At 54.1% G+C, this 21760-nt stretch overlaps 11 protein-coding genes across 11 annotated transcripts; 9 read left to right on the forward strand and 2 right to left on the reverse strand.

The window, feature by feature from the left end:
• Nucleotides 1-281: 281 nt before the first annotated feature.
• Nucleotides 282-2492, forward strand: CLAFUR5_20143 (uncharacterized protein; the record flags this gene model as incomplete). The annotated part of the gene is made up of 1 exon (XM_059462980.1): nt 282-2492. One exon carries the CDS (start codon nt 282-284, stop codon nt 2490-2492), a length of 2211 nt encoding a protein of 736 aa, XP_059318885.1.
• A 1072-nt stretch (nt 2493-3564) lies between these two features.
• CLAFUR5_02439 (uncharacterized protein) lies at nt 3565-5100 on the forward strand (the record flags this gene model as incomplete). The annotated part of the gene is made up of 3 exons (XM_047901587.1): nt 3565-4167; nt 4223-4532; nt 4586-5100. 3 exons carry the CDS (start codon nt 3565-3567, stop codon nt 5098-5100), a joined length of 1428 nt encoding a protein of 475 aa, XP_047757849.1.
• Nucleotides 5101-6200: 1100 nt separating this feature from the next.
• Nucleotides 6201-7913, forward strand: CLAFUR5_02440 (uncharacterized protein; the record flags this gene model as incomplete). Its single annotated transcript, XM_047901588.1, has 1 exon — nt 6201-7913. One exon carries the CDS (start codon nt 6201-6203, stop codon nt 7911-7913), a length of 1713 nt encoding a protein of 570 aa, XP_047758885.1.
• A 64-nt stretch (nt 7914-7977) lies between these two features.
• Nucleotides 7978-8214, reverse strand: CLAFUR5_02441 (uncharacterized protein; the record flags this gene model as incomplete). Its single annotated transcript, XM_047901589.1, has 1 exon — nt 7978-8214. The coding sequence occupies one exon, from the start codon at nt 8212-8214 to the stop codon at nt 7978-7980; it is 237 nt and encodes a 78-aa protein (XP_047758886.1).
• A 511-nt stretch (nt 8215-8725) lies between these two features.
• CLAFUR5_02442 (uncharacterized protein) lies at nt 8726-10297 on the forward strand (the record flags this gene model as incomplete). Its single annotated transcript, XM_047901590.1, has 3 exons — nt 8726-8790; nt 8913-9951; nt 9977-10297. 3 exons carry the CDS (start codon nt 8726-8728, stop codon nt 10295-10297), a joined length of 1425 nt encoding a protein of 474 aa, XP_047758887.1.
• A 1125-nt stretch (nt 10298-11422) lies between these two features.
• On the forward strand, nt 11423-12813 carry CLAFUR5_02443 (Taurine hydroxylase-like protein SAT17; the record flags this gene model as incomplete). Its single annotated transcript, XM_047901591.1, has 4 exons — nt 11423-11687; nt 11745-12231; nt 12283-12588; nt 12639-12813. 4 exons carry the CDS (start codon nt 11423-11425, stop codon nt 12811-12813), a joined length of 1233 nt encoding a protein of 410 aa, XP_047758888.1.
• Nucleotides 12814-13806: 993 nt separating this feature from the next.
• On the forward strand, nt 13807-15493 carry CLAFUR5_02444 (High-affinity methionine permease; the record flags this gene model as incomplete). Its single annotated transcript, XM_047901592.1, has 4 exons — nt 13807-13834; nt 13890-14482; nt 14533-14626; nt 14676-15493. The coding sequence occupies 4 exons, from the start codon at nt 13807-13809 to the stop codon at nt 15491-15493; spliced, it is 1533 nt and encodes a 510-aa protein (XP_047758740.1).
• A 244-nt stretch (nt 15494-15737) lies between these two features.
• Nucleotides 15738-16718, forward strand: CLAFUR5_02445 (uncharacterized protein; the record flags this gene model as incomplete). The annotated part of the gene is made up of 2 exons (XM_047901593.1): nt 15738-15774; nt 15889-16718. 2 exons carry the CDS (start codon nt 15738-15740, stop codon nt 16716-16718), a joined length of 867 nt encoding a protein of 288 aa, XP_047758890.1.
• Nucleotides 16719-17103: 385 nt separating this feature from the next.
• Nucleotides 17104-17703, forward strand: CLAFUR5_02446 (uncharacterized protein; the record flags this gene model as incomplete). The annotated part of the gene is made up of 2 exons (XM_047901594.1): nt 17104-17164; nt 17222-17703. The coding sequence occupies 2 exons, from the start codon at nt 17104-17106 to the stop codon at nt 17701-17703; spliced, it is 543 nt and encodes a 180-aa protein (XP_047758261.1).
• A 786-nt stretch (nt 17704-18489) lies between these two features.
• CLAFUR5_02447 (uncharacterized protein) lies at nt 18490-19375 on the forward strand (the record flags this gene model as incomplete). Its single annotated transcript, XM_047901595.1, has 3 exons — nt 18490-18834; nt 18891-19023; nt 19074-19375. 3 exons carry the CDS (start codon nt 18490-18492, stop codon nt 19373-19375), a joined length of 780 nt encoding a protein of 259 aa, XP_047758262.1.
• A 401-nt stretch (nt 19376-19776) lies between these two features.
• On the reverse strand, nt 19777-21279 carry CLAFUR5_02448 (Glucan endo-1,3-beta-glucosidase; the record flags this gene model as incomplete). The annotated part of the gene is made up of 1 exon (XM_047901596.1): nt 19777-21279. The coding sequence occupies one exon, from the start codon at nt 21277-21279 to the stop codon at nt 19777-19779; it is 1503 nt and encodes a 500-aa protein (XP_047758881.1).
• Nucleotides 21280-21760: the final 481 nt, after the last annotated feature.

The raw sequence follows: 21760 nt of genomic DNA on the forward strand, positions 1-21760 counted from the left end.
AGATCCCGGCTTCCTTCAGCCATGCATGACTGCCGCCCGCTAGTCTCCTGCCTCTTTTGGAACGTCTGAAGCAACGCCAGATAAAACGAGATTCTGCAACGCGAGTTTGAACTTGTCACGTCAGGTTCTGCCAGCAGAACAGGCAACGTGAGACGGCAGACAGCAACCACAGCCGCATCCACGACAATATCCAGATCTGCTGCTGGTGATCGAAATCAACTGCCCGACCACAACATCGCATTTGTGAGACTACTCTAGCTCCAGCTGCGGTAGACATCACCATGCTGACCACCCACGCAGATCCGCGATCGCAACACTGCCCGACCTCCCTCCTCATACCGCCCTCTCGTCCATCTCACACCCACACCAGTACGAGGTCGCAGCCATACCGAGATACCGAGATGATCGACTATGATGACAGCTCAAACTTCGTGCCGATCGCTCAGGGCGACAACTCGGCTCTCCCTTCTGACTACCCCCAGTGGAACGGCAACGACATGCCCGACCAGTTTCATCGATCCCCCTTGCAACCTCACGCCTATCAGCGGCCGTCGCTAGCCTACCCTGACGCTGAACAGCTTCTCAACATGCTGGATGAACATGGATACGAGACGGTGTCTCAGCTTGCACTGGTGCCGCCGATGCATGACAGTAACACTTCCGCACCTGCGTCGCCACCACGCGCCTTGCACACCTACGCGGTGGCGCCCACCCTACCACCCACAAATCACTCAACGCCGCGCTCTCCTCGAAGCCTGAAGGTCAGAGCGCACAAAGAGGACACAGATAACATGCTACCGCCTCGTGCCGAGCCACTATACACCATTGGCACACTCGACAACGGCGCGCGTGCTCAGGAGACGAGCAGCTCCGACAGTGCGCCATACCCCGAGGCGAGCGCGGAGCCGGCGAACCAGAGCGCATCCCTATCATTCTTCGGGGGAGCGCCATACCAATACATTCCTCCGACCGGCTGCGAAGAAGCAAAGCATGCACAGCACAGCCTTCTCAATACTCTCATGGTTCACGGAAAGCAGACATCTGACTTCAAGGCAGCTCTTCAAGTCGCCGTAAAGCCACTGCAAGAGAAGGGTGACTTTCCGGACCAGTCCATCAGCGATGCCCTGATAGCTGCCATGCCACTTGAGAACGACCTGTCGCTAGAGTCGTTGCTCTCACAGGCAGCCAACTACCAGAACTCGAGCGGTACAACGGACCCGCTATACTACGGTGTTGCAGTCTACCAGGACAACTCCGCACTTCGGCCAACATCAGACCACCACATGCTTGTCAGTGTGGCTGGTCAAGTGCCCACTCGATTCATCGGTATCATGACTACTCCCGACGCAGATCGTAGCAAGCAGACCTTTCGACCACTTATCTCGGCGAGTGGTCAAGATTTGGCAGAACCACAGCAGCTGTTCACGGCCACGGAAGCGGTACCCTCGACCGCAGGAGCCATTAGATCGACTACTGAGGACGCAATGCCTGCTGCGACCGTCTCTGCTGATGCCATCTTAGCTGGTCTGCAGTCGGATGTTCCACAGGGCAACGCGTCAACTACTGCACAAGCACCAGTCGCCACCCTGCCCTCGCTCGTCGTCAAGCCGAAGCGTAAGGGCTCAACGCGCACCCTGAAGCAGACCAAGACACGCAGCAAGAAGCGCCCAGAGACCCGCAACTCGACTAGCACCTACACAAGTCGCACAGCTCCATCTCGCGGTCACATCGACATTCCGAAGGAGGAGTGGGAGGGTATCCCTGGCGACGTACTGTTGGAACGCCTCGAGAATGGACAGATCTTGCCCGACGCCGTCTACGGCGAGCTAGCACTAGGGTTGGCCACTGTCGCGCCTAACAAGAGACTGTCGAAGGCGATGGGCATGTCGTGCGGCACGACCGTTTGGAATTGTCGTATCAAGCCGGCTCTGGAGGCACTCGCCGTGAGACGTGACACGACATACCTGGCTGTCAAGGCAGAGCTGGATGCCGAACGTCAGAAGAATCTGTTGCGCATTGGTACCACAACCCAGGACCACACGACTCATCACGCTGGTCTCAAGCAGGCAGCTTTGACAAACCCTCAGCGCATCGCTAAGAGTTCGAAGAAGACTCGCGCTGCTGCCACCAAGGCACTTCCCCGCCCGAGGAGCCGCAACTTCGCCGTCGCTGCAGCTGATCTGGTTGCGGAGCAAGACCCTCCCCAGCAAGGCACTTCTACTACGCTTGCTATGCCAAGCACTGTACAGGAGCAGAATAGTACTAAGCCAAACACCGAGACTGGAGTTGACCTCAGCAATGAGCTCCCGCACGTGGCGCTGCCGCGCTACAAGCTCCGCAGACGCAAGGCCGCAGATCCATCTGGCAACAACCTTGAGGGCGGTCTTGCTGAGTTGGGTCTGAGCACTGTGGATGAAGACACGGAGATGAGTGACGTGGAGGAAGTTCCGAAGGTGGACAAGAGCAGCCGCCGTCGTCCATCACGACGCTAGGCGGTGTGCGGTGTGGGTTGAGGAGGGGTTGGAGCACGCTGTTGCTCGTACGAGGCAAGAACTAGAAGGAATTCATAGCTGAGCTTTGCGGATGACGCATTGATTTTCAACATTGTTGCGTTAGAGCGTTCCTTTGTTCATGGCATGGCAAAGGGGTACACCTGGAGGACTTCTGGCTTACAGTAATGAGATGAAGGACAGGTTGACTTGCTGCAATCATATGCATACAAAACGACAATTGAACGGACTCTCTTTCCTTTCTATTTCCACGTTACCATATTGAGTCATGAAGCTGACAAGTTGCTGTGGTTCAGGACACTTCTTAACGTGTTGGTGTTGCCAAAGTCGACCACGTTAAGGGGGAAGTACTGTCTCACTCCGCGCCTTGCACCAGACTTTCCGCCAAGCAGGACTTGGCGAGGAAATGATGGAATGTCTTCAACACCATGACCAGAAATGCAGCAGACTCAACTTCTACACAGACTTAACACCTTTGGACGGCAAGAGAACCGCATGAACGACCCTTTCGTGCTTGGTGACCATCTCCAACGTTCGAGCTTCTTGGGTACAACATGGATCTAGGGAACAAGGTTATGATGATCAGCCCGGCACAACCCTCACAGAATCAATGCTTTTGCGAGCTCTTCGAGGTTCGAACACACCAAAGCGCACATGCACACCCTCAACGGCCATGATGACCACCCTGTCTGCGTGGACTGGTACTCTGCAGTGAAACTGCAGCAGACGCACTGGGAGAAGTACAACAAAGCATTGTAGAAGCAGGACTTGGACCTTTGGCTTTGTTGTCACTCTGCTTCAAGCCCAGCAAGAAAGCCATTGTTCTGAACGACAACTTCCGATTACAACCGCATTGTGCTGAACACAGAGCTGCACGATTCGGCGAAGGTATAAATCTGAATATTCCGACCAATCTATGTTCCTTCGATCGTCATCGATCCCGTCTGTCACTGCTCCAACTGGTTTTGTAGCTTCGACTGGCATTGCTGATCAAACACACGACCACATGGACCGATACATCATTCCGCAGGACGTAAGAGACACCACTCACGCCATGGCCGCAATGAGCTACGATAACAGCATGTTCGCAACCACGGTGAGCCCAGTCGATGAGCTCTTCGCACCAAGCTCTCCCACCACAAGCGAGTGGCACGAAGAAGGCATTGATGATGGCTACGAGGCCGACGACGAGTCCATTGCCGGCACACGACCCACCCCTACCAACAATGCCAGTGGTCAGGAGGATAGATCATACTGGCGACCCAATCAATACACACGGGCAGGCGCGTATGAATCGGTCTACGGTATCCCACGAGCAAATCCAGAGCTTGATCCAGAGAGACCTTGGTGGGAAATGCTTCCCGATGCCGAGATGCATCGCACGATCACCGCAGCTATCCAACATGAGACATCCTTTGATCAGCTTCCACCTGACCTCGGAGTCTGGATGCTCAGATCGCTTCCTGCTGACATTCTCGGGTGTTTTGATATGCGAGTTCGCCACGAGCGAGTGAGCGCTACACCACCAACGGCATCTATACTTACTCCCACAAATCGACCCATCTTCGACCCCGACATGATCAAAGGAATCTACTGGGCTACTATTGCCCACAGCGGCTGGCCATTCGACGAGCTTTCTAAGGGTACGAGACACTGGGTCATGACGCTGTTTCCTAGAAGCATGGCATACCTTGGCATTAACCCCGTCACAGGCCGGCAAGTTCGTCCTCAGCATGACAGAAGTCTCCCGGACGAGCATAGCCTTACGGAAAGTAACCTCGACTGGAACTTTGTCGGACAAGGCGAGCATGTACCGCGTCCTTACAGGTTCGGAACAGAGCTCGCAGAACAGCAGTTCGGAGATGACGCTGACGCTTTCTTTGCAGAACAAGACATTCAGGATGGGGATCGTGGCCGAGCTTCCTCAGACGCCGAACCGATCGAGAGCGATGCCGACTATTTCTTCGCAAACCAAGACTCTCAACGGGACGATCATGGCCAGGCTGCTGCAGAAGCCGAACGGTTCGAGCACGATGCTGACGCCTTCTTCGCCGACTAACACTTTCAGGACGAAGATCGTGACTGGGCAGCGGTGGAAGCCGAACAGTTTGATGATGATGATGATGATGCCTTTTTCGCAGACAACCAGCCTGATGAACAGTACGAGAACATCATTGCCGAAGCCCCACTTCCAATGGCACCGCCGAACTCACCACGAGCAGATGCCATGGACCTCAGCATGATCCTCGCTCTTCACGAAGTCGTTCTAGGGAACACACCCTTCCAGCAGCTTCCCCAACAGGTAAGAGACTGGACAATTGCTGTTGTACCACGCGACATCATCGAACATCTCGAAGATCGAGCGGTGGATCCTGCTAACATCTTTCCGCCAGCTCCGCCCACGCCTGTGCTCGCCCCTCAGCCCGATGACGACGATGAGCCTGACTATATTTCCGTCGAGGAGATGTCTGAGGACGAAGCAGACCATGGAGGAGCCGTCACTGGCCCTATCTGGCACTTCCTAATTTGGTTTCGACGACGAATTTCTCGACTTCCCGGCCGAGGAAGAAATCCACCCCACCTGGCCTAGAGGTCTGCCTGACCCGCTGCCGGTCCGTTTGATTGCCGAGTTCGAGCAAGACGACGAAGGTAATACTCTCACCTGCAACATCTGCTACGACTCACTTGCAGGTAGGTTTATCCCCGTGCTCCCTTGTGGACATACTTTCCATGGGACATGCCTTGGGCACTGGTTCGAGACCAGCAGTAGCTGTCCGATGTGCTGCCATGATTATCGCGGCTAATCTGGATCAATGCTATCTTGCGCTGTTGTACGATGAAAGACACAATGGTTGTACAGTAGACTGAGAATAGGTGTACGATGAAAGGTAGGCAAGCTGTAGGCAAAATGGGGCCATTTAGTTTTGGGACCTGCGTAGTGCTGCGTTAACTAGAATGAAACCTGATTCTGTACTTTACCACTTGCTTCTCTTCTTGTATGTCAACATTTATACTTCAAATCATGTTACTTGGATTCAAGACCACTTCGCTCTCGTAGTCGTTTCAGGAGCAGCCAGCGACTCCGGCAAACAGGGTGTCGACAAATAGCACTCAACAAGGTCTGCATCAGGTCGGCAAACAGGCAAGGCCACATCGTCTGACTATAAGCTCATTCAGCCTGTCAGTGGCTTGCGTACCGTCTGATTGATACCTCAGCTTCACGTTCGTAATACTCAACTTCAATATGCCTGTATATACCATGTCAGGAAGACGCATCTGGGAACGCCTCTGGCAAGAAGCGTCCTTTGCTGCACGAAGTGAATCCCGCCGGTAAATGGATGAGTGAATCGCAAAAACATATTAGGTGTGTTGTCGAGTGTTGTCGAGGCACGTGTTGGCCAAGCTAGCACTTACTTCATGGTCCAAGCGTCAGCCTTCCATTAACCCTCCACATTCCCAGGCCGTTTAGTTTCAGATCGTAAACTAAACTCGGAATCCACGCGACTACCACACTGACCGGCACAGCAACTGTACGACATCGTCTACCACATCTTTCGACACGAAAAAGACCAACCTGAATGTAAGTAGCGCGGGACTCGTCTTTCACCATCTACCATCAGATTGCTGACTCACTGTAGACTTATTTGACACCATCAACAGTGACAAATCAATCTTACCAGAGCGAGCAGAATGGACGGATTCGACCAGTCCCTCTTCACTTACTCCATTGAGGCCCAAGAAGATACGGCAAGCACTACTGCAGCCGAGACGATCAGCAATGCACCACTCACTGAGCCTGCCGGAGTACTTCCGCCATTTGACTTCGCAAACGTGCCCGTCACAGGAGACCTGGGCGACCATGTTCTCTCGGTGGAAGAGCTAAACTTTCTGGCGAACCAAGATTCAAACGAGTTGGGTAGTTACCTTGACTACTTCATCCCAGAGGAGATGGTGCAGGATATCAACGGGTACCAGAGAACCTTCGTGAGCACCACCATCCCAGAAGCCGATCTCCACGCATCATTCATTGGCTTCTTCGGGGATAGCGACACTCTGCTGCTCTGTGGCACCAAGACCAACCTCCAGGGGGTGTGGACTGCGATCGCAAAAAATGGTCGAGCCATGGAGAGATGCGATGGCGCGGACTTGGCGTTGAGGCTCTTACTTCAGTATGGCGTCGTCGCGTGCGACCCGGCGAGCTGTCCTCACCAGCATGTTGAGATGAGCTCGACGCAAGTGGCGGCCAGAGCAGTTGCCGGACACTTTGCTACCAGCCAGAAGAGCAGGGCCGGCGCCTCGAAGAGCCAGCGAGGTGTCGTGCCCGCTCGCAATGTGCGAACCTCGCAACAACAGCAGACGGCGCCTGTTCCAATGGCCGGTAACCAGCAGATACTGCCTGCTCCAATGCCAGCGTCAATGCCGACGGCAATTTCACTCCCGATGCCGGCCCAGACAGTAATTGGTAGTCCTACCACAGCACCGACTCCTGCACCAGCTGTACCTCAGGGACCATCTCAGCACGCCCTCGCAGGACAGCCAAGACCTGCCAACATACCTGCTCCACTACCTAAGCCACGAAACACCAGTCACGCTGCATGGGACAATGCTCCTCTCTTCGCGGGTCTAACCAACGACGAGATCCTGTCGGGGTACGTTCACCCGGAGGACATACAAGGCACGCTCGCGATCCAGATCGCGACCAACTGTCAAAGTGGTCCCTTCATCGACTGCGTCCAGGCTCTATATGTTCGTCTTGGCCTGAAGCCTCCGCAGAAGAGTGCCATCACAAAGCGGTGGACGTTGGCGTTAGAAGCTCAGTGCGCTCGTGATGGCAAGAACTTTGCTGCGGAGAGGGCTCGGATCAAAAATGCTAGGAGAAATGGTCGAAGCACGGCAGCAGACCTGCTGCTGATTACTGGAGCACCGCCGCCACCACCGCTTCCGCCGGCGTCTGCTCCAGTGCCGACTAATGTCACTGCACAAGCAGCTTTGGCTGCCGGTGACCATAGCGATGCCGATTTGGGTGACATCAGCGAATCCGTCGATCAAGACGAGAATGCACAAGGGGACACCACGGAATTGCCGCCATCCAAGGCTCTAAGATCTCCACCGCACGAGGGCATAGAGCGACTTCCTTCCTGCAGCTGTGGACATGCATTCGGCAAGCCGCACGACCCAGATTGCGCATCTTTGGCACCAGGACTTCCCGTGGTCAAGGACGGCGAGCTAGAGCAGATTGCGATCCAGTCGCGACCGGGCAAGCGCAAGCGAGGCGCTGGAGATGGCGGGAAGATGGACCTATCTGAGGCGCTCAATGAAGAGATTGATGGTGTGGCGAACGCAAAGCGCCGCAAGAAGCCTGCGGCAAAGAATGAGAAGAAGGTCAATGGCTGGGTGATTTGATGGATGCGCCGTGAGGTTCTTCGGTATTGTACACCAGACGTTCTGATGCTGTCTTGGTTATTGCTCATGAGTCGGTGCTGGGGTTTTTGGCTTCGATGCGCAAGGGGAGGGCTGTAGCGTTCTGCGTGAAGATCATTGATAAATGCATGTACGCCGTGATACATCTCCAGAACCGTGACTCCAGGAACATGTTGAGATTGTTCTTGATTCCCATCTGGTTGACTGCTACACCGGGCTTATCGTATAGTCCGCAGGAATTTCTCAAATTTTGACGACGCTCCTTGCCTTTGTAAGACCACATTGTGAATGCTGCCCACGCCTTGAAGTCGAGCCAGTGGTCCCCGGTAAGCAATATCACTAGGGAATGCTGACCGTCCCGAAGGATTGTCTGAAAAAGCTTTCCTCTGAGCAGAGCATCTGTGAGACATGCGGTCGATGAGCAAACAGAAGGACATAACATCACACCATTGATGTCGTCCGCTTCTTACTACTGGGTGGAAGTCTTTCCCTCACAGTCTATTCTGTTGCGCGAGCCTACACCATGCTTCGCTAGTACGCTCTTGTTGCATTCTCGATGCCTCTATATCCATCATACTAGCTATGTATACACCCGAGAGTCATAACGTATTTGGTGAACACAGTCTCGAAGCATTTGTTGTTGGCGTCCAGATCACGGAATCATGGAGCGTAACTTCACTTCAGGGGCCCGAGCGTCGAAGTCTGTTGTCGGCTTCAGGTCTCAAGCTACCTTAGCTAGCATGCGTCGATTCCTCCAGCAACATCACCATTGAGCAAAACTTGAAGTCGCCTCCATGGTCGGTAATCGCAGGCGTAACACGACCACTGACAGTAGCAGTATTAGCAGCAAGACTCCGAGGTAAGTTGATCAGATAGCATATATGCTGTCAGATCTGGCACAGTATTGACTCACATCCATAGTCTCACCCGACGCGAAGACCATCAAAGCACTTCGAGACTAGACATGTCTCCACTCGACAGTACTGGAGCCGACTCGCGCGCCAATACAGTGGACGAGGACCTCATAATCGTGTGGCCCGGCATGCAAGTGCCTTTCCGTCTCGACCCTACTGTTCCAAGCTTCTTGCCGACTTCAAGAGGCGAGTTTGGCACGGCCGAAGAGAAGGAAGAAAAGTTGCTCAAGTCACTACTCGAGGATATCAATGCTGTCCTGAGAGATCCCGGCCGCGGCGACCCATACCCGGGTCCTCCTGGAGAAGGCTTCCTGCACGGATCCTTCGCAGGCTTCTTCGGCGACGATGAGATAGTCCACGTCCATGGCATGCGGTGGGAGCTTGATGTGATCAAGAACGAGATCGAGACCAACGGTCAAGCCATGTGGAGGGGGCCATTCGCCCAGGATGCACTGGACCTGCAACTCCACTACGGCGTAACGCCGTGCGATTGTGCGATTGGCCTGACAGAACAAGGTCGAGGATGGCCAACTGGAGCCAAAGCAACCATGCCACTCCCACCTTCCGCACCAGGAGATCGAGAGTCCAGGACGCCGGAGGTCCTCACGGGCAGGAAGCTGAGCTTCGTGGACGACAAGGATGCATTACTTCCATCTCTAGGGCTAGCACCACCTCTTATCCATCCACTAGCGGGAAAATCGCGTCCTCAGCAAGTCACTGCGCCAATGGAGAAGCCAAAGAATGTCTCTCACGCCAAGTGGAACAATGTTCCGCTATTCGAAGGTCTGACGGACGATGAGAGTCTTGGCGGTTGGGTACATCCAGATGACCTGCAAGGCGGCATAGCCTTGAAGCTGGCACACAGCCATAAGAACAGCGAGATCGCCGACAAGATCACTGCGCTGTACAAGAGCGCCGGCCTGGCTCCCCCAACGAGAAGTGCTTTGACGTACCGCTGGACCCACGCACTGGAAGCCCGGTGTAAGCAGGATGGCAAGAATTTCAAAATTGAGAAGAAGCGGATCAGCAACTTGAGGCCAGACAAGCGCATCCGTGGCTACTGGTTCCATAGCTCCAGCCCCGGGCGCAGCAACACCGGCTTCGTTGTTCGCGTCGACACGCGCTAAGCAGGCCGAGTCCAGCAAGAAGCAGCCTCAGAGCGCGCAAAGCCTGGATGCAAGCAGCGTGGGCATCGAGAAAGACTTCGGTGAGACCACCAGCACTGGGTCAGCAGCTGTCGCTTCGGGGTCGGCAAAGAAGTCGCCACTCGTAGGAAAGCGTAAGCGCGAAGACAGTCTTGATACGCCGGAGAAGGGCCAGGGCCAATCAGGTGAGGCGAGCTCCAGTGGCAAGGCGGCCGCTGAGGGCAGCGAAGCTCAAGACGCCAGAGAGCTACATGCCGCGAAGCGCCGCAAGACTGACAAGAAGAAGGATGCAGGATGGCGCATCTGATGGGTGACGAAAGTCGTGCTTGTCTCTTGAGAAAAGTCGAACTTGATGTGTTGAGGGTCGCAAGGTGGAGGAACGTCACCAAGCTTTCGGTTTCGGGGTCACAAAACTTGTTGGTCTTTGGGTCAGGAATTGACTGTCCATTGGGCAGTAGCAGCCTCAGTGGTTTGTTAAGATGGCAGCATGTATGAGTGCCAGGAAGAAAATGAGAGTCGGAGAAAGTGTGTGATTAAGAACGCCCAGAAGACTTGCTCTGTGGTTGATGTCCTTAGCAAGCATGCAGGCGAGGAAACCTGTTGAGAGAGATGATGTCTGCTGATGGCACCTATGGAGACAGCTGAGCTTTCGGTTCAGAGGTTCCAGAAGAGATCAGTAGTCGGGTCGGCAAACTGTACCAGGCTTCGCGAAACCCCAGTAAAACGGAAGGAAGTCCTTGTGTGAGCAGAACGCGCCAGTCTCGTGCTTCCAGTGTGACCAAGGCTGCCCGCCAGGGAATGAAGTTGGCGTCGTCCAGTCCAGTACCCTTTGCCTTGAGAGCTGTGCCTCAAGACCCACTGGAAGAGGGCGTCCAATCATCTTGCGAAGAACGGTTACCCTGAGTGGTAACCGTTTCTTGAGCTTTGATAGGCTCCTGAGACCCACTCCGGTTTGCCAGCATGGAATGATGGACATGAGCAGATCTGGGTCACTCCTCACCATGAAGTGTAAAACGGCGCATGAAGGAGCAGTCGAACAATGCAGAGGGTACATGCCTTAGATATTCTCCATGTCTTCGTGGCGGTTGTCCTTGCCCGGTCTGGTGGCGATGTGTGTGTGAAACCCCGGAATGTTCTCCTGTACTGCCGGGTCTGATGGTCACTGTCGGCTTTGGGCGTACATCTTGCCCGACAACATGACGGTGGACCAGTGTGTAGTATACGACCATGAAATATTTGAGGCGACGGTGAGGAACATGGACAGCAATCCGAATTCTTTGATGCCAACACCACCCTTCCGGTCTCCTTCCCCTTCCGGACGACGCACGGAGCACGCCAAGCTTCATGTACACATACATCATCAACACCATCAAAGCAATGCCTCATCATCACAACAATCATCTCCATCGGCATCTCCGGGGTAACATCGAGAATGGGTAGCGTTGAGGTATTGACGCCAGGACCAGTCGGCCAGCCAGACATCGGCTATGCTCCTGACCTGGACAAATACTTGGCGAGAGTGCAAAGAAGGCAACAAGCTGAGAAGCTTCAGAACAGCTTACCAGATGGATTCCCGCGAGAGCTGAAGTCGGATCTGGTTTGGGATGGTAGCTTTATTGCTGAGAAGTACAATTGGACGTATAAGCTCAACGAAGCAGAAGTGCAGGAGATTAAGGATGCTTGGAGGCACTTCAAATGTTCGCCATCTCTCACATCTACTTGGGAGATACATACATACTGATCACAGATCACAGCCTTGGGCAAGCCACTGGGCTTCATTGACCAAGAAACGTTTCCACTACCAAAGCTTCACACAGCCCTGCGAGAGATCTCAGTTGAGCTACACAATCGCAGAGGCTTCAAGGTCTTACGAGCCTTGCCCGTGGCAAAGCACTCCACTGAAGACAATGTGATCATCTACGCCGGTGTCTCCGCTCATGTTGCTCCAGTCCGCGGCCGGCAGGACCACCAGATCGAAGGCAAGCCAGCAGATGTCGTTCTGAACCACATCAAAGACATGTCCCAGATCGTGGATGCCAGCAAGATCGGTGCTCCAGCGTATACCACGGAGAAGCAAGTCTTCCATACTGGTGTGGGTGATGTTATTGCTCTTCACTGCCCTTCGGAGGCAGCCGCGGGAGGAGAGTTGAAGCTCTCTTCATCGTGGACTGTGTACAACGAGCTTGCGAGGACGAGACCGGATCTGATTCGAACTCTGGCAGAGCCTTGGGCTTCTGAGAAGTGAGCAATACAAACGCAGTCAATCTCGATCATCGCTAACAAAACCTACAGCTTCAGCGGCACAGGCCAGAAATTCACACTTCGTCCTCTCCTACATTACCCCCCAGAAACAGCATCTGACCCGGAGCGCATGATCATCCAGTATGCACGAAGGACTTTCACAGGCTACTGGGGCCTCCCAAGACCCTCCGACACCCCAGCAATCACCGAAGCACAAGCTGAAGCGCTTGATGCACTGCACTTCCTGGCTGAGAAACATGCCGTCACTCTCGACTTTAAGCAAGGCGATGTCCAATATGTCAACAATTTGAGCATCTTCCATGCTCGATTGGCTTTCACGGATACGCCGGAGAAGCAGTATGTATCTTCAGATTCGTCGAGGTGGGACAGAACTGACAAGCTTCTAGACGACATTTGATCCGCCTGTGGCTTCGAGATCCGGAACATGCTTGGAAGACGCCGGAAGCGCTCAAGTCGAGATGGGATGGCGTATATGCCAATGTGAAGCCTGAGAATAGCGTTTGTCCTCTGCAGCCTCGCATTCGAAGTTCCAGTGCCGGAACTACTGCGACGACCAAGTAGTGCGTAGTTGGCTGCTGTGCTAAATGCTATCGCCTCACTGCAAAAGTGGCCGCTGGCGGACATATCTCGACGCACCCAAGACTTACGCAAAATTAGCCATGCGGCGGAGTTGAACGATGCATCGGAGCACTCAATCTTTAAGATCTATCGACATGAAGAGCGTATCTTGTTCGTTCACATCCATCAGACGCTGGGTACTCAATGTGGTTGACATGTCAGCGACTACAGACCTCTGTGCGCTCAATGAGAACTTCTCTAAACAGCATGATCGCCGAGATGCGCAAAGAGTGTGCGCGTGCACACCATTCAACTCAGTGCAGAAGCGTTGCGATTTCCCACCAACAATGGTGCAAGCACAGCATGCAAAGGGAGCACCCGCAAAAACAAGCATCGCAGCCGAAGTGTGGCTCCCACAGCTACACCTTGGCTGCGTAACACTGTTATCTTTGTGGCCAACGCAAGTGGAAGCGCCACGACATTGGCATGGGGTCGACGCATGGCACTGCGTGTACTGCGTGGGAGCACGAGGTCTGGAGCGTTCGTGCTGCATGGCGTGCGATGGTGTCATCTGAATGGGTTCTGGGCAATTCTCAGCGACAATGGCCAATACTTCGGACATCCCGTCCTGGGACATGTTAAGATAAAGGCTGTAGCGTCGGATCTCAGTGCTGTTGACTTACTCCGAAGTACAGTACCTGCCAACGGTGCAAGAAGCATATCTTATAAACCGGCACGATTTCGTCGCTGCTGCATCGCGTTGGATTCAAGTCTGGGTCTGAGAAGCCGGACGAGCAGTACTTACCAAGAGGAGCATCAGTAACATCACATGGAGAAGTTGAAGTCTCGGATGGTGACCTGAATTATGTCGGCGATCACGGCGGAAACACGCATGAGATTGCGTACCAGGAAGCAAGTGGCGCCCCAGTCGAGACACAGTCGCCGTTGGGATATGCTGTTGGTCCAGTGACGATCGTCTTCCTGAACCTGAGCAAGATGGTCGGGACCGGTATCTTCTCAACCCGTAAGTCAAAACCACCCACTTCAACAGGACAATACCAAACACTAACACCAAAAAGCCTCCTCCATCCTCGCCGGCACCGGCTCCGTCGGCCTCAGCCTAATCTTCTGGTTCCTCGGCCTCCTCACATCCCTCTCCTCCCTCTCCGTCTACCTAGAATACGCCGCCTACTTCCCCTCTCGCTCCGGCAGCGAAGTCGCCTACCTCGAACAAGCCTACACGCGCCCCAAATGGTTCTTCCCCACAACCTTCGCCATCCAATCCATCATCTTGTCCTTCAGCAGCGGCAACGCTATCGTCATGGCCAAGTACCTATTCGCCATCGGTGACTACACTGCGTCACCATGGGCACAGAAGGGGCTCGCGATTGGATGCTATACGATTGCGTTGGCGTTTGTGTTGTTTCATACGAAGACGAGTTATTTGCTTTCTAATGCGATTGAGATGGTCAAGCTGATTACGTTGATATTCATATCGATTACGGGGCTGGTTGTGTTGGGTGGGCATACGGCGGTGGAGAGACCGAGGGCGGATTTTCAGAATGCGTTTGAGGGGGAGGCGAGTGCGTATGGGGTTACGAATGCTATGTATAAGACCATCTTTGCGTATGCTGGGTATGAGAATGCGTTCAATGTTGTTAACGAGGTCAAGGTAAGTCGAAACCGCGATTGTCTATCGATTAACCAGCTGACTTGTCACAGAATCCAGTCAAGAGCATTCGCAACAATGGCTTCAGCGCTGTCGTGCTCGTTGCCGTCTTGTACGAGCTATGCAATGTCGCGTTCTTCGCAGCCAGTAAGTCAACCAGCACTCGATCCGGACCAATTCCTGACATCATCCGCAGTAACCAAGGACGAAATCCTCGAAGGCAGAGAAATCGCAGCCAGCCTCCTCTTCACCAAAGTCTTCGGCAACCACGGTGCTGTCCGCGGCCTGAACTTCCTCATCGCCCTCTCCTCCTTCGGCAACTTGATCGCTGTGCTACTCGGTACCTCTCGCATGATCCGCGAATGCGGACGTCAAGGTGTCCTGCCCTGGCCAAAGTTCTGGGCCTCGACGAAGCCGTTTGGAACTCCTGCTGGACCATACTTCATTAAGTGGTTCTTAACCATTGTTATCATCCTAGCTGTTCCAGCTGGTGATGCCTTCAGCTTCATCACGGATCTTCAGGTATACCCGTCGAGTGTGTTCAGCCTCTTGATGGGAATTGGGATTCATATCCTTCGCCACAATAGAAAGAGACTCGGGTTGCCGCGACCATCTTTCAAGGCCTGGAACGTCGTTCTCATCTTCAACATCGCTGTGCAGCTCTATCTTATCATCATGCCATGGTATACGCCCACGGAAGGTGCGACTGGCGGCGATGTATCATTCTGGTATGCGACGTACGTGGTTACTGGTATCGGCATCCTCCTCATCTGTGGGGCGTACTATGTCGGATATATTGTCGTCTTGCCGAGAGTCAAGAACTACAAGCTCAGGCAGGAGCTGATCGAGCTCGGTGATGGCGCGCAGACGCATGTGCTTAGGAAGATTGCAGTCAGTCAGGTGGAGGAGTGGGATCGCTTGCATGATGCGAATGGGCATAGGCTCGTGCCTGAGTGGAGTAGTCAAGAGCACGCTGCCGACGTGACAGTCCTCGCTGAATCGAAGAATGGATAGATGCGGCACTGATGGACTCAATTGCAATTAGGGAATACCTTTGTGGGGTGTTTGCTAGCTGTACAGCCTGATTCTTATAGCGGCTCGGGAGTGCCTTGACCACCAAATTCCTCCCTGCATATCGACCGCGTAACACCGCCTCAGACAGAACTTTCACACCCAAAGCATACAGAGTCTTCGACAGCATCATAGAGCCTACAAATACCTCGAAGCAGACCACGCGGCGCGACGCTATTCCTCGAAGATGTCCGCCACTACCACCGCCATCACCACGAAGACCCGTGAGTATCGCTACCCTCATCAACACAATATCACATGCTGCGGCATCACGTCACACGAAATCACATGCCATGATATTACAAGCGGCAACCTTCACGTGCTAATCACTTTCACAGACGTGAAATCAGGCCCAAAGGGCAAAGGCGGCGTCCCGAGCAAGCGTCCCCTCCGCGACGAGGACGATGACAAGGGCAGCGACGAGGACGCTGGCGACGGCGGCAAGAAGAAGCCAGCCAGTAAGGTGCCACGCGCCTACAACGACGGCATCGGCACCGCCGCCAGCGAGCGGTTCGGCCTCCCCAACGACATCGCCATCAGCTCCATAGAGCTGCTCACCTACTTCCCGAAGCACGCCGCGCTCTGGCCAGAGCTCCTCCTCCGCCTTGTCCGCAACGACTTCTCCCTCCCAGAATGTGCAGTCCGCCAGCTCTACGCCCGTGGCAACCTCGACAAGGCCGAGTTCACCCGCCGATACGCCTCCCTACGCAAGGCCGCCAAGACAGCAGGGCAGAGGAAGTTCAATGACCCTAACTTCACCCTCACAAGCTACAAGAATGGCCAGAACCAGCAGCCCGGTCACCCAGACCTCCAACCATACACCATGGCCGATGTCCCAGCTGGCGGCCAAATCGAGCACCTCTACCATGTCAACCGTATGACGGTCCCAGCTGCACCACCGCCAAACATTCCGCTGAACCAGGCTCGTGCAACACTGGCTGATCTGGCAAATGGCGTTACGCAGCATCCACCACCGGGACAAAGAGGTGTGCTGACTAAGTGCATCCTGTGGGCGATAGCGAACAGCCAGGATGCCAATTACGATACCCACAACCTTATGACTATCGTGAATATGGCGGGCAACAACTTTGTGCCAGATGCTGGCGCGAACACTTTGACTTGGGATCAGGATGGGATGACGGATACGCAAACTATCCCGCGACCATAAGGGAGTGACATCGGAGGCGACTTCTACTTCGAGTACTTGAACAGCGTCTAAGCGTTCGGTTTTGGCTTTGGCTATGGCGGGCAATTTTGATCGGGCAGAGCGATAGACGCGATTACGGGGTGTTGTTCGGCGAAGTTTTCGACAGATCAGAGTGAATGGGTAAAGGGACAAGGCCGTAAAGTCCTTGGCATGTGTCAATTGATTCTGTTCATCTCGTGAGCCCTGCGCCACAATTTCCATACATCCTCCCTTCCTCTCTCGCTTCTGAGTACGCCTTGCTCAGACCACTCCATCGAAAGGCTCTCCAGAGTCCCTGACGGAACGCAGACGACGGAACACTACATACCAGTACGCTCTATCCATTCCGACCCGAGAATCCGCAACGATGCTTCTAAAAGACTCCAAACCCGATCGCAAGGTCCGTCGAAAGAATGTCCTCGAGACCAGTAAGTATTAATCTACTCCATGCGCACTAGTTCCGACATATGGCTAATGGGTAGTAGTCAGGGTTGTCCGCAAGCCCAGCGCAATCATCATCACCGACGATACCGAGGACAGGATGCTACGCGGCTTGTCCACCGTCTCACTTCCCGACCGCACCGAGGACAAGTCCCTCCCAGACACCTCCCCAACGGTCGATGTCGAGAACTGCAACACCACCATCCGCCAGCTCCTCGAGAAGCGCAAAGAACCACTCTCCGATGGCATTGCCGCTATGGTGGCCACCGCCCGCGACAAGGATCACTCAGCTGCCAACATCCTCACCAAACAGAATGTCGGTCGCCTGATGGTTGTGTTCCTCGAGGACGAGCCAGAGGTGTGGGAGGTTGTCGAGATTGGAGGAAGCATCCGCTTGCAGCGTGTACCAGTCGACATCGAGGCTCTTCGTGTCGAGGGGCTGATCTGTCTCGATCCTCGACTAATATCGGTTGAGGACTTGTTGAAGATGTTTGGTGGCAACGGCGAGGTCGGTACAGCTTCTTAGAACTATGAGGAGAACGTAGCGAGGATGGAAGAGATGGGTTGGAGGAGGATGGTTCATGTCTAAGGACAATGTAAGAGGCTAAGCTGTCACTGGCCTGCCAGAGTATAGCACGAGTGTATTGAGGTTATGCTGCCCGAGAAGGGCATCATGGCTTCCGAATTAGCATCGCAGAAGCGCAGCGAGATGTCTTGCACTAGCTGTACGACCAGTATCTCACTTCGGGCAATCTAGTAATGTGGCCATACACGTACGCTTGTCGAGATTATCGTAGATAATCTGGACGCATTGTTGTAGATGTCCCTGTGTGCTGTCCTCTACATCTCATCCTATCCCGCTCTTTGATCACTCTCTTTGTCCCCCTCTGAGTGTCGTATGAGATTGAATCCTAACCTGGCTCGTGGCATCCTCGATCGTGCTCTTATGGGGTTGTAGGCACTGAGCTTCTCGTTCAATCAGTGCAGCTTGGCGCTTGCTCGCGAGCTCAGCACAGCGAGGCGAAGGAAGATCGTCGAGGCTGGTGAGAAGACCGAGGGCTCGGTAGGTTAACATGGACACGAAGGAGAGCATTAGCAGGCTGTATCCTGCTTTCGTGCCTGAAATCGAGCCATGCTGGGCATCCTGGAGCTATTCAGCGGCGTAGAATGGCCATATTCCGCAGTCCAAGATCTTTCACACGTTCGAAATTCGCCACATCTCCTGAAATTCACACCACCCAACCCTCCCACAACCACCACCACACCACCCCAAATCGCGTCGAGCACAGCACTACTACCAGCAGTCATCGCCATGTCTCAACCCCCTCCCTCTCCATCCATCGCCGCCGCCGGCGACGCGCTCCTGAAAGCCGTCGAAGGACGCGCCACAGGCAAAGGCTCACGTGGACCTTACTCGGGTGGCTACAACGACGCCATCGCAAGCGCCGTTCGGCCGGAGGCAGAGCCTCCTCGCATGATCATGGGCGCCGTCGAGATCCTCACCTTCTTCCCGCACATGATGCAGTGGCCAGACGCCCTCTTCCGCCTTCTTCGCAGCGGCTGGACGTCCAGCGATATTGCTACAGCTCAGCTGTACGCTCGTGGAGGGCTGGAGAAGGATGACCACATGAAGCGGAATCAGGCTCTTCGTCAGCAGGTATGTTGCACCAAGGGCAGTGGTCTCTTACGGATGCTAGCAGTCTTCCTTCCCAGATGAGCACCGCCGGCAACGAGAAACTCGGCGTCAACGACTTCACCAAGCGAGGCTACGCCCAGCACGCAGAACTCCAACCCTTCACCGCCGCCAAGTTCAACTACGACACTACAGGCTGGAACCCACCACACGGTAGGTCATACATACCCACACCCTCGCCCTCTCAAAAGATTCTTCCCTAGCTAACACCCCTCCCCTAACAAGCAAAACCCTCATCCCCCTTCCTACCAACCTCTCCGACGTCGCCAACGGCGTAACCAACTGGCCCCAAGGCGAAGACCGCGGCCTCTTCACCAAGGTAATGGAGTGGGCTCAAGCCAACAACGTCCTGCACCAGTACACTGTCCGCGACGTCATGAGGTTGGCGAATGACCAGGCGAATGGGATTGGAGGATTACCGGCAGAGGCGCGGACGCATGAGTGGGATCAGGGAGGACTTGAGAGGACGAGGGGGATTGTGAAGCCGTGGATGCGTGGTGGATAGGGAGACGTACGGAGTGCAGGAGGCGTACCATGCCGATGAAGGGGTAGTCGGGGGTGATTGTCGTGGCGTGAAGGTATGGAGAGGAGGTAATGCAGGACGCGCTTTGGCCGTCTTGCGCCTCGTGCGATATTGTCGCTGCGAAAGTTCTTTGCTCTTGATTGCGGCTTTGGACTGATAGCCGGTGGTTGGCACGTACGAGAGTGCCGCGTCGTGCAGTGCCTGGGTCAGAAGATACCCAGTATGCGTAACGACCAATGATGGTGAAACAAGAAAATGCCTTAAAAAGAGGCCAATCATCCAAGTCATCTCACATTAATGTCTATTAAAGTCGTAAAATCGTAGTGTATCGTAAATCCTCCCAAACGCCCTCCCAATGCCTCCATCATCCCCATCTATCGTCCTCATCCAGACCCACCCACGATGAAAGTCAACATCTTCGGCGTCATACTCGTAACAAGTCCCGCCTGATCCTCCCCATAACTCGGCGACACATCATCGTACGAGAAGGCATATCCCTTCTGGTCAACTTCCATCTCATGTACAAGTCTGCTGTAATGGTTCATAGGCCTTGTGTCCACGGCTCGTTTCTGGTCTGCGGCGTAGTAGTGCCTTGGGCCCAGAGCAGGCTGGATATTACCACCTGGGATCAAGAACGAGGCGCGATTGAAAGCGGCGCAGAGACGTGGGACGACGGCCTGATGCACCTCGTTGTCGCCGGCCTGGACGGTGAAGGGACCTGTGTTGCAGCCGAAGATGTCGACGTTGTTGGGTTTGGGGTAGCCGCGGTTGTCGCCGGCGCAATTGAGGGTGCTGCCTGTGACGCGGCATGTGACGTTGCCGGGTTTAGCTTGTGTGTTGATGGTGAGGTCGTGGGTTTTGTAGTAGTTCCAGACATCGTCGACGTATTTAGCGAAGTATGTGCCGAAAGCAGCCTTGTTTTGTGATTGTATGAGGTTGGGTGCCAGGACGCGGATGAGCTCTCCATTGGGTTTGTATGTGCAAAGTTGATCCCATGGTCTGCCGTCGATTTCCTTCTGTGCTTTGAGTCCCTCGCAGAGAGCGGTGGCTGCGTTCGCTGGTGTGCCAAAGACCGAATGGTTTTTGCCACTCGCTTCCATCATGTCGATGCCAAGTGGAAGTCCAACAAAGTCAACAGCAGTGATGTCGGCCCAGAGACCAGATGCCTTGGTCCAAGTGAGTTCACCAAAAGCATAGTTGATCTGCGAATTCGCGTCGTTTGGGTTGACAGCTGCAGGCTCAACAAGCCCAGTACCCGTGGGTGTTTTCACAATGTAGAACTTGAGCGGACCCTCAGAGATCCAGACACGCGAGCTGGAGATGTACCCAGGAAGCGTGATCGGTAATGTTGAGTTTGGCTTGCCGATGGGTATTGCAATGTTGTCCTTGACGGGCACCGGCGTTGCAGAAGATGTGGTTGGATAGACCCATTGGCCATTTTGACCCAGCATGATGAAAGAACCCTTCTCGTCCAGGCCAGAAATGGTGACCATGAGGTTCTGCGTATGCCAATTGTTGATAAACTTGAGCTGTAGCCTGCCGTCTGCAGCGGCGGCAATGGCTTCGACATTATATGTGCCATTGGTGTTCGCTCTCGTTCCATTGTAGTCTGGGTGGAGATATGACTGAGCCGTCAGGTTTCGTCCATTGGCGGGGACTGGGTAAGTGTCTGGTATCGATATTGCTTGTGTCGTTGTGTCGTTGGAATATAACGATGCTGTTTCTGTCACTGTGTCGTTGGAATACGTCGTGGCATTAAGTGTGTTGTCCTTGCTGATCAAGATGTCTGATCTCGTAGCACCTTCTGTTGTGACGATCGGAGCGGATGATACCAGAGAGGATAGCCCTAGTAGACATGAGAACGATGTTATCGATCCAAGATGCATTGTCAGCGAAAATTCTCAATGATAGTAATCAGAATGTACTGACGGTGTCTCGAGAAATAGTTTCGGCTACGTATGGGCGGTATAAATGTCAATGGGACAGTCTTGACAATGTCAGTGACAAACAGATGGTGAGTATAATCCAGTACGAGGGTAAGGCGGAGGTTGGCAGAGGATGGAAGAGGAAGAGAAACAACCATCCTACCATGAAAGGCTCAAATAGGAATGGCAGACGACAACAGTCCCCAGCACTGCCACGTTGTCACCGCAACCTACTTGTTGCATGTAGGCCAGCGAGAGACGATCAAGAACGTGGCGATGCATGCTCGTTGGAAGTAAAAGCAGCGTGGTGATGCGAACAGGCCGGTAACATGACAGCCGGAGCCTTGTGGCAACGGCATTTTGCAGGTCGTTGCGCGTAAAGAAGTGGCGGGCATAACGCTTTGGAAGCCACATGAACCGACTTCTCGAAGGACATCGACAC

Source organism: Fulvia fulva, chromosome 2 (genome assembly GCF_020509005.1).
Source record: "Fulvia fulva chromosome 2, complete sequence".
In the NCBI taxonomy this organism is placed as follows: Eukaryota; Fungi; Ascomycota; class Dothideomycetes; order Mycosphaerellales; family Mycosphaerellaceae; genus Fulvia; species Fulvia fulva.